Here is a 12,341-nt window from a genome sequence, read left to right on the forward strand (position 1 = left end):
TAATTATACATATACAATCAAATTTCTCAAAATTACACCATACAACTTTAGTTCTAACATGATTCCACATTTAAACTAGCACCATTTTCTTGATCAACAACCATTCGAACCAAAACATACATACATGCTCACATGCAATTCAATGTTAACTTAGCACAATATCAAACACTTTATCTTTATCACGTAAGCCAACTAAGTTCCTTAACACAATTGATTTTTATCTAAATTACAACATACATCCATTCATTCATCAAATTAATCTATTTTAACTTAATTTCATTCGGCAATAACTCAAATTCACATCCCAAGGACAAATCATTGACATGCACATCTTGATCCTTTTTAAAACTAACATGCAATCACTTTTAGTCCATTTATACTTAGTGTTTACCAAGATTATCCAACAAAAATCAATTTCCTTTCTTATTAACACAAAAATTCGAACCTAAACTTAGCATGCAACAATATTTTCATTCCTTTTTAATCTAATAACAATCCCACATCATTTTAAATAAGTTAATTCAAATCAAACAACCTTACAGATTAAAACCATTCGGCCTTTTTCAAAAATAATCATGCAACTTGATATTCTTAATTCTTGAATGTAACGACCCGCACTTCCGGACTATTAAATTCTAAATCGAAAACTAAAAATAAAATATATTATTACTCGATAATTCTAATAGATCACGAAATTCAAAGCAGCGGTCAAACTCAATAATCAAAATCATAAAAATAGAGACGCAGCTCCACAAATCCGATAATAATTGTCTAACAGATAATTAAATTTATTCTCTAAAAACAAAATCTTTATTCTAATTCAAATAGCACAAAACGAAGCAGCACAGATCTCCACATAGTTCTCATTCCTTAATCTTAATATGCTCCAAATTCCGAACCTGAAATGTTAAAAGGGGTGAGCTACACAGCTCAGCAAGTACAAATTGACTAACTTTTAAACAGAAAAACAATGGGTGTTTTGATAAAACGATTTTTCTTAAAACAATAATAATTTTGTAAAACATTTTCTAAAATAAATCCAACCCAAAGTTTTATATTTTAAAATTCAGAATTTAAAACAGAACAGAGCAGAATTTATAACAGTACAGATTGTATAACAGATCTGAGCAGAATAAAACAGAACGAAACGATAATTCTTATAAATACCACAGTCTTGATCTACGGCCACACTTTGCCAGTAGCCGGCATCTAATTCTTATTCTTATTCTTTATACCACACTTTGCCAGTGGTCGGCATCTAAAGTTCAATAATTACGCGCCCTTAATAGGTATCTAAAGTTGCACACTTGTGCGCCTACTAAGGGTATCTAAGGCTAGTTCCGGAACTATAGCGTAAATTACGAACGGTTCGAAAACGTAGAGACTGGGTTCTAAAATTCACAAATACTTATATCTTATAATTTCGAAATCAAAGTTTTTATATCTTATATGAAATTAAAAACAGAACTGAAATATCTTTTCGGAAATTTAAAAGTAAGTCAAAAGGTACTTACCTCAAAGCCTGACCAGATCTGAATTTACTCTTTTTGACCCTCTAAACGATATTTTCTTGAAAAACACGAAACACGAAAGCTGAAGATAACGAAAAGACCTTTCTGAAAAGTCCAGAATCACTGAATTCTGACTTACGATGAATTTTCTACGAATTTTACAAGACAGCTGATTTTTGCTGAGAAAGTCCTGCGAATTTTAATGATAAAAACAAGGAATACGAATATGGTGTATTTATAACGATACAAAACCCTATATCTCAACTAGGAAATAATAATATTTCCTCCTAAAGATTTACAACCTCTCCAAGTAAATTCCATAAATAAAATATTTGATACACACAATTACCTAAACTAAAAAAATTTCGATTTTCTAAATTATTCTTACACTTATTTCCACAAATAACAAATCTTTTCACAAATCAACTACCTTGCACAAAATGTTTTCAGAATATTCTAATTTTAAAATATTTATCTAGACAAATTAATATCTAATTTCTAATAAATAAATTAAAAATAAAATTACGAATTTTACATTCTTCCCTCCTTAAAAGAATTTGGTCCCCAAATTCACATAACATAAATAAATTAAATAAGTCACTAAAGAAAAGAAATCATACCTTAATTGCGATAGTTGTCATTTCCTGTCAGCTGAAACACACGTCCTTTGCCCATCTTGTTATCTGCTTCCTTCCTTGGTGGCGGTGGCGGATTGTGCGGACAATTCGAAATCTTATGTCCTACTTCTCCGCAATGAAAACAAGCACCTGTATTCCAACGACAGACTTTGTCCGGATGATTCTTGCCGCACCTGGTACACGTCTCTCGATCACCTTGACCCCCGATGTTATCGTACACGTGTGGCTTCTTGAGTGGTCCCCCTTGAAAAGATTGCCCACTAGTTTGAGTGAACCGCCTCTTATTCCAACTGCCAGACGCCTTTTCAGATTCTGCCAAGCCCCTTTCGATCACTAACGCCTTGTTGAGGACAGCCTCGTACGTCTGAAGTTCAAACGACGCCACTGAATTCCTGATGTCACTTCGAAGTCCCTCCTCTAATCTTCGTGCTCGACTGCTCTCATCTGCTACTAGGGTCGACGCGTACTTCGCAAGCTTTGCAAATTCTGCTTCGTATTCAATGACGGTTCTTCCACCTTGTTGAAGTCGAATGAAGTCCCTCTCTTTCTGCAGACGAACTGTTCTCGGAAAGTACTTGTCCTCTAAAGCCTTCTTGAACTTTGCCCAAGTGTACGGTTCATGATTTTCTTCAAGATTTGTCGTCTCATTCTTCCTCTTTTCCATAAGCCACCAGTCGTAAGCGCTTCCTTGCAATTGGTACACAGCTAAGGTCACCTTCTGTTCCTCATTGCTCCCCAGAAGTCCGAAAGCTTTTTCCATCTCTTGGATCCACATCTCAACGATAGCCGGGTCTGTAGCTCCATCAAAAGTTGGCGGGTTCAAACGCTTGAATTGAGAGACGATGTTGGGCTTCGGTTGCTGATTCACAAGTACAGCTAGAGTTTCAGCCAGCTGGTCAAAGACGTTTCCTCCTTCATCATTATTGCCCTGATTTTCATTGTTGTTCTGATTTTCTCCATCCATCTTTACTAGAACACACAAAACAAATTCTAAACTTATAGTCAATAATCAAAAAAAACACAAAAGTCAAACATATCAAATAATCACACAAATAAATGCCCTAAATCCAAAATAATTTTCTAAGACCTATACGATAGTCTAAAGGATCGCATCCTAGGGAATGTACTAGTCCCATACCTAATACACTCCGAAGGACAGCCTGCTCTGATACCAACTGTAACAACCCACACTTCCGGACTATTAAATTCTAAATCGAAAACTAAAAATAAAATATATTATTACTCGATAATTCTAATAGATCACGAAATTCAAAGCAGCGGTCAAACTCAATAATCAAAATCATAAAAATAGAGACGCAGCTCCACAAATCCGATAATAATTGTCTAACAGATAATTAAATTTATTCTCTAAAAACAAAATCTTTATTCTAATTCAAATAGCACAAAACGAAGCAGCACAGATCTCCACATAGTTCTCATTCCTTAATCTTAATATGCTCCAAATTCCGAACCTGAAATGTTAAAAGGGGTGAGCTACACAGCTCAGCAAGTACAAATTGACTAACTTTTAAACAGAAAAACAATGGGTGTTTTGATAAAACGATTTTTCTTAAAACAATAATAATTTTGTAAAACATTTTCTAAAATAAATCCAACCCAAAGTTTTATATTTTAAAATTCAGAATTTAAAACAGAACAGAGCAGAATTTATAACAGTACAGATTGTATAACATATCTGAGCAGAATAAAACAGAACGAAACGATAATTCTTATAAATACCACAGTCTTGATCTACGGCCACACTTTGCCAGTAGCCGGCATCTAATTCTTATTCTTATTCTTTATACCACACTTTGCCAGTGGTCGGCATCTAAAGTTCAATAATTACGCGCCCTTAATAGGTATCTAAAGTTGCACACTTGTGCGCCTACTAAGGGTATCTAAGGCTAGTTCCGGAACTATAGCGTAAATTACGAACGGTTCGAAAACGTAGAGACTGGGTTCTAAAATTCACAAATACTTATATCTTATAATTTCGAAATCAAAGTTTTTATATCTTATATGAAATTAAAAACAGAACTGAAATATCTTTTCGGAAATTTAAAAGTAAGTCAAAAGGTACTTACCTCAAAGCCTGACCAGATCTGAATTTACTCTTTTTGACCCTCTAAACGATATTTTCTTGAAAAACACGAAACACGAAAGCTGAAGATAACGAAAAGACCTTTCTGAAAAGTCCAGAATCACTGAATTCTGACTTACGATGAATTTTCTACGAATTTTACAAGACAGCTGATTTTTGCTGAGAAAGTCCTGCGAATTTTAATGATAAAAACAAGGAATACGAATATGGTGTATTTATAACGATACAAAACCCTATATCTCAACTAGGAAATAATAATATTTCCTCCTAAAGATTTACAACCTCTCCAAGTAAATTCCATAAATAAAATATTTGATACACACAATTACCTAAACTAAAAAAATTTCGATTTTCTAAATTATTCTTACACTTATTTCCACAAATAACAAATCTTTTCACAAATCAACTACCTTGCACAAAATGTTTTCAGAATATTCTAATTTTAAAATATTTATCTAGACAAATTAATATCTAATTTCTAATAAATAAATTAAAAATAAAATTACGAATTTTACAGCCCCCAAGAAATTGGCAGCTTCCACTTGTGCTTTTCCTGTTAATTTTGCACCCTGCAAAATCTGCATCTGAGTAACCTATTAGCTTAAAGTCTGATTCCCTAGGATACCACAATCCCAGATCAGCTGTACCCTTAAGGTACTTGAAAATTCTTTTCACAGCTATTAAGTGAGGTTCTCTTGGATCTGCTTGAAATCTTGCACAAAGACAGGTAGCATACATGATATCAGGTCTACTTGCAGTTAGATAGAGTAATGAGCCAATCATACCTCTGTAATCAGTAATATCTACTGATATACCAGTATCCTTATCTAATTTTGTTGCACTGGCCATAGGAGTGGATGTACTTGAACAGTCTTGCATTCTAAATTTCTTCAACAAATTTCTGGTGTACTTAGATTGACAAATAAAAGTTCCTTCTTCATTCTGCTTGACTTGAAGGCCTAGAAAATAGCTAAGTTCTCCCATCATACTCATTTGATATCTTGACTGCATTAGCTTGGCAAATCTTTTACAAAGTCTGTCATTTGTAGAACCAAAAATGATATCATTAACATATATCTGCACCAAAAGTAATTCCTTTCCATGGTTGAGATAGAATAAAGTTTTGTCAATTGTCCCTCTGTTAAATCCACTTTCCAGAACAAACTGAGCTAGTGTCTCATACCATGCTCTTGGAGCTTGCTTAAGGCCATAAAGTGCTTTATCACGTCTGTAGACATGATTAGGAAATTTTGAATCTACAAAACCTGGATGTTGTTCAACATATACTTCTTCTTCCAATTCTCCATTAAGAAAAACACTTTTTACATCCATTTGAAAGACTGTAAACTTTTTGTGAGCAGCATAAGCCAAAAATATCCTTATGGCTTCTAATCTAGCAACTGGTGCAAATGTTTCATCATAATCAATTCCCTCTTGTTGAGAGTATCCTTTTACAACCAGCCTTGCTTTATTCCTTGTAATTATGCCATTACTATCAGTTTTGTTTCTGAACACCCATTTTGTACCAACAACTGATCTGTTATTTGGTCTTGGCACTAGGGTCCAGACTTTATTTCTTTCAAATTCATTTAACTCTTCCTGCATTGCTTGCACCCAATCAGCATCTTGAAGAGCTTCTTCCACTTTCTTTGGTTCAGCCTGAGAAAGAAAAGAATGATAGAGACATTCATTTGATTTTGCTGTTCTAGTTCTAATACCTGCTTCAGGATCTCCAATAATCAAGTCAAGTGTATGTGCTTTAGTCCACTTCCTTGAAGATGAAAGATTATCTCTAGAACTGGATGCTCCCCCATGATCCATACTATCTCCAACAATATTTTCTGATGCTCCCCCTGAGATTATGCTCTCTGAGTTGGATTCTTCAGAATTTGAGTTTCCAGAATTATCAGAACTTGGCCCATCAGAACTTGAAGAGCCTGTTCTAGGTTCTGATGCTTCTTGAGATGTGGTTTGATCTTCAATATGCTCCTCCTGCACAGGTGCATTTTCCTTTGGCGTAGTCTCCACGGGTTCAATAACATCAGAGTTTAACCCATCAGAGTTTACAGTATCAGGATTTAAACTATCAAAATTTACAGTTGAGATGTGGAGGATATATCTGTTTCTCCCCTGTATTACCCTTAGGAGGAGTGTGCTCAACAGTAGTCTTCCTTGGTTCCACTTCTACTTCCTGCTGCTCTACATCTTTCTCGGCCCCAGCTTCTTTAGTCAACACTTGAGTTTGTTCGGGATTCACAACCTTTCCAGACCTCAAAATAATTGCATTTACCTGCTCCTTAGCTTCCCTCTTTCTTGGAACTTCAGTGTCGCTAGGTAGTGTACCAGACTGACGATTTAGCAAGGCATTGGCAATTTGCCCAATTTAATTTTTCAAGGTCTTGATAGAAACAGCTTGACTTTTGCACATACGATTCAACTCCTCTAATTCAGATTTTTCATTACCTTGTTATAGCTGGAGTTATTGTCTTGGTGCATATTACGGTTGCTAAAAACCAGGGGGGTTGTACTACTTAGCTGGATACTGTTGATAAGGCTGTTGAACCGCATTCTGAGCGTTGCTCCAACTGAAATTAGGATGATTGCGGTTGTTGGGATGATAAGTGGTTGGCACAGGTTGCTGCGAACGCTGAAAGTTATTTACGAACTGAGCTGATTCACTAGAAATTGTGCACTGATCAGTCTCATGGGCACCAGCACAAAGCTCACAGACACTAGCGATTTGATTAACTCCATAATTAGCCAAAGTGTCCACCTTCATCGTTAAAGCCTTAAGTTGGGCAGCTATAACAGTTGCTACATCCGACTCCAGAATTCCTGCCACCTTTCCCTGAGTCAGTCTTTGGGAAGGATTCTGGTACTCATTAGTAGCCATCAGTTCAATAAATTCATAAGCTTCATCTACTTATTATTCTCAAATCTCAGCTGATCATGATCATTGAAATCTTCAAGTCCAATAATCTTCTTATTATCAAAAGAGACATTGATAGATTCCATAACAACCCTTGTTCTTAAATTGTAGACTCTGAAGGCTTTTGTGAAAAGCGGATATCCAACAAAAATTCCTTCATCAGCTTTTAGATCAAATTTGGATAATTGTTCAGGATGAGTCTTAATAACAAAACACTTGCATCCAAATACATGAAAATACTTCAGATTTGGCTTCTTTTTCTTCACCATCTCATATGGTGTCTTTCCATGCTTGTTGATAAGTGTTGCACTCTGAGTAAAACAAGCAGTCTACACAGCTTCAGCCCAAAAGTAGGTCGGTAACTTTGCTTCATCAAGCATGGTTCATGCAACTTCAATAAGAGTTCTATTCTTTCTTTTAACAACTCCATTTTGGTGTGGAGTTCCAGGAGCAGAAAATTCCTGCTTTATTCCATGGTCTTTGCAGAACTCTTCCATGATCAAATTCTTGAACTCAGTGCCATTATCACTTCTTAAAATTTTCACAGAGTCTTTGACCAATTTATCAAGTTGTGTGACATGATCAATCAAGATAGATGCAGTTTCACTTTTTGTGTGCAAGAAATACACCCATGTGTATCTGGTAAACTCATCTACTATGACCATAGCATATTTTTTCTTTGCAATAGACATGACATTCACTGGACCAAATAGATCCACATGTAGTAGGTGATAAGGTTCAAGAATTGAAGATTTAGTCTTGCTCTTGAATGAAGATTTTCTTTGTTTTTCCTTTTGACATGAATCACAAAGGCCATCAGGAGCAAATACTGATTTTGCAGACCTCTCACAAGATCTTTCTTGATTAGTTCATTTATATTGCTGAAATTTAAATGAGAGAGTTTCTTGTGCCAATCCCAGCTTTCTTCAATTGATGCTCTACTAAACAGACAGATTGCAGAACCATCAAAACTTGTTGAAAGCTTGGCTTCATAAATGCTACCATGCCTATATCCCTTTAGAACAACTTTGCCTGTAGATTTGCTTACAACTTCACAGTGTTCTTCAAAGAAATCCACATGATAACCTCTGTCATAAATTTGACTAACACTCAGCAGATTGTGTTTAAGTCCTGAGACTTGAGCTACTTATTTAATGATGACTTTCCCAAGATTGATATTGTCATATCCCTGAGTTTTTCCCATGTTGCCATCTCCATAAGAAACTCCTGGACCAGCTTTCTCCATAAAGTCTGATAGCATGGCTTTATTTCCAGTCATATGTCCTGAACATCCACTATCAATAACTAGGATGTTTTTCCTATTGCCCTGCAATCATAAAGACCACTAATGATTAGTTTTAAGGACCCAGACTTGCTTGGATCATTTGGCCTTAATAAGTTTGTTAACATTTGCAGCGGATTTAACATCAGAGTTTATGTCAACATTTTTCTTATCAGATTTTACAGTATCAGACTTTGCATCAGTACTTACACTAGAAGGAATAATGCTAACTTTCTTTAAAGAAGGTTTTATTTGATAATAACCATAGTACAAATTATGATATTCCTTACAAGTATAAACGGAATGCCATAAACTACCACAATGAAAACAAGGATTTTGTGGCTTAAACCTAACATACTGACTCTTAACTCCTGACTTAGAAGGTAAGGAGTTTATATTCTTATTCTTCCTGCAAAAAGAAGTCAGATGGTTAGAATTTCCACAGTTATAGCATTTCTTTCTAGGAGCACTAGGAACGGGCATATAATTATTGCTTTTATTCACACCTTCCTTTCCATTCCTATTTTTCCTAGGTGGCTTTACCTTGTTTAAATTCTGAATCTCTTTCAGCTTATACTTAAGCTGCTTCTTTGTCATTAAGACTATGTTAACTTCAGTTGGTTTATCTTGTTTTAACTTATCAGAAGTCGACTCTGCTTTAACTTATGTTTCACTATCTTTCATCTTTTCAGAATCAGACTTTACAGTTTTAGCTACAAACTTAACAGGATTTACCTTTGGCTTAGTAGTCTGTTTAACAATAATTGGCTTAATTTGATCAGATCCTGTTTCACTTTTATCATCTCCATAACCTAAGCCCTCTTTCCAGTTTCCACTACTTAGTAAATTCTGAGTTGTTCTACCAGAGTTAGTCCAAGTCCTGATAATCTCTCTTTCCTTTTCTAACTCAGGTTTTAGAGATTGATTCAATTTTAACACTTCATCTCTAACATAAAAAGCATCATCTCTTTCTTTCTGAGTTTGATGGAACATAACTAACTCTTTTTCTAAATAGTCATTCTTTTTCTTAAAAGTCAGATTTTCAGAAGTTAACCTATCACATGTTAAAGTCTGATCTCTATAGCTAATGAATCTGGTTTTAAGATAAGATCTCAACTCAGTAATATCATCAGTATGAAAAGCATAAGTTGTTTGAGGTACCTTTAACTCAGCAGTTTCAGAATTGCTATCAGCATTTGCCATTAAGGCATAGTTCACCTCATGTTCAAAATCTAAAGTGTCTGTCCAACTTTTCTTCTTTATGACAAGTGCCTTGCCTTTGTCACTTTTTCCTTTCTTGCAATCAGAAGATATGTGGCCTTTCTCACCATAATTGTAGCATTTAACATTTGAGTAATCTCCTCTGTCAGACTTTCCAGCTTTGCCTTCAGATTTTCTGAATCCCTTATTATCAGAACTTCCACTTTTCCTGGAAAACTTCCTTCCCTTTCTGAATTTCCTGTAGGCTATCTTTGTGATACCCTTCACCATAAGAATACACAATTTCATCATCTCTTCATCAGCATCCATCTCAGATAGACTTTCAGTTTCTGAATCCTCATCATTATCAGAACTTGATGACTTAGTATCAGACTTTGTGATGAGAGCCTTTCCTTTGCCTTTCTTTGAGACAACCACTTTGGGGGATTCCTCATCAGCCTTAAGAGCAACTGTTCTTGACTTTCTCCCATGTTTCTTGCTTCTTTGATCCATCTCAAGTTCATGAGTCTTGAGCATACCATAAATTTCATCAAGAGTAGTTTCATCAAGAGCATAGTTATCTCTTATAGTGGTTGCCTTCAAATCCCAACTTTCAGGAAGAGCTATAAGGAATTTAAGATTAGTATCTTCAAGATCATATTCCTTATCCACCAGTGACAGATCGTTCAAGAGTTTGACAAATCTGTCATATAAACCAGTTAATGACTCATCAGGTTTTGAGTCAAAGTGCTCATACTCTTGAGTGAGTATAGTCCTCCTATTCTACTTAATTGAGTCGGTTCCCTGACATCTTGTCTCCAAGGCATCCCATATCTCCTTTGCAGTCTTGCAGTTAATGACCCTGTTTGACATGACATTATCAATGGCACTATGCAGCAAATGCCTTACCTTTGCATCCTTGGCAACAGATGAGATATCTTCAGCTGTATATTCACTTTTCTCCTTTGGTACAGTCTGTGCTGGCTGATCTGCAACTACAACAGAGAGCTTGGTTGGCTTATGTGGTCCTTCATTAATTCTGTCAAGGTATTCTGGATCTGTAGCTTCCGGAACCATAGTCATCCTCACTTTCCATATGAGATACTCAGAAGGTTTCAGTATGGGAACCCTAATAGTCTAATATCAATTATGGATTTGAGTCTTTGGAGTTTCTTCAGTTTTGGTGGGCTTGGTTGGAGTTTTCTCTTCTTTAGACATGATTGTTTTGGATCTTTACTGTATATGTGTTAACAGATTGGCTCTGATACCACTTGTTAGGTCACACACACTGTAGAAGGGGGTTGAATACAGTGTATAGTACAATCAAATCGAATTAAGAACACAAGTATGAAACACAGAATAATCTTATTAATAAAACAGTATTACAATGAAACCGTTCTCTCTCAGTGATGAACAAATATCACGAGAACTGCTAGGGTTACAATGAATAATATTCTCGATTAAGATATCACGTCTAGTGTAAACCCTATGTTATTTTTATATAGACACACAGTTACAAAATAATCTTCTAATTGATATCGAATATGATACTGTGTCCTAAAATATATCAACTAGTTATCTTTTCTTCCAAGTATTCTATTCTTCATAGAATTCTTCTCCATGCATATCTCTTCTTGTTTTAGTCTTGATCTTCTTTCCTTTCCATCACCCGCCTTCCTTATCTGAAAGTCTTCTTAAGTCCTGATATTATCTCCTGATAAATATCTTCAGATATCTTAAGTTCTGATATCTTAAGTTCTGACTTCAGTATAAGTACTGATTTCCAGTTAAGTCCTGATTTATCCTGTTAGTCAAGATCTGAAAACTAAACACAAATCATTATTAGACATGACATCACAAATATATCTAACATTTTCTCATAATATTATTATTATTATTTGAAATTGTTTATGTGATTTTATGTGAATTTTAATGAATTATATGATAATTAGATTGATGTTTGGATGTTTATATGTGATATTATTTGAGTATTTTAATTTGTAATATGTGCAGAATAAAGTATAGATAATTATGGTATTTTTCTGGTATGTTTTGGATTGTTATATTATATTTATAATGATTTACAGATTTAATAATTATTTTCCGTATAATTACAAAACTATTTTATAAAATTGGGAATCGTCCAACCTCAACCGTTTTTACATTTTTACAACCCGAAACTCTTCCGAAAACTTCTTCCTAACCTAATCTGGTAATTCCAGACATTTTTCATGTTTTAACTTTTTCAATCTGGATTACGGTTTGACCCGTACGCATCCCGGCGTACAATTTTCGATACGATAAATGTGATGTCAAAAAAATTTGATGATGTCAAAAAAATTTAAGTACAAATACAATGAGATATTATTTTAAAAAGCTAAATACAGCTTACAGTACATGTAGCTTTACCAATATCACTGGATCAATCTGATTCCATAGTGATTCCTTGTAAAGTCTGTTACCAGCTTGTCCTCAGCATTTCTCAGAACTTCAACTAAATGTGCTTTGACTTGCATCAGTTCTTTATCTTCATTATCACCAATCTGATAAATGGCTGCTCTGAGTGCAGGAATTGAAGTTCTTTGAAGTCCATCTCCAAGTCTGATTACTCTGGGATGTGAAGAGTCTTCATTGTAGTATAAACATCTTCCTTTCAGAATTACTTCTACCTTAGCAG

The 12,341-nt window shown here is 34.9% G+C and overlaps 1 protein-coding gene across 1 annotated transcript; it reads right to left on the bottom strand.

Moving 5' to 3' along the window:
* Positions 1–2,132: 2,132 nt before the first annotated feature.
* LOC141700894 (uncharacterized) lies at positions 2,133–3,113 on the bottom strand. Its single transcript, XM_074504559.1, has one exon. It carries the CDS (start codon positions 3,111–3,113, stop codon positions 2,133–2,135), a length of 981 nt encoding a protein of 326 aa, XP_074360660.1.
* Between the last annotated feature and the right edge of the window lie 9,228 nt (positions 3,114–12,341).

Source organism: Apium graveolens, unplaced genomic scaffold, assembly GCF_009905375.1.
Source record: "Apium graveolens cultivar Ventura unplaced genomic scaffold, ASM990537v1 ctg3053, whole genome shotgun sequence".
NCBI classification, from domain to species: Eukaryota; Viridiplantae; Streptophyta; class Magnoliopsida; order Apiales; family Apiaceae; genus Apium; species Apium graveolens.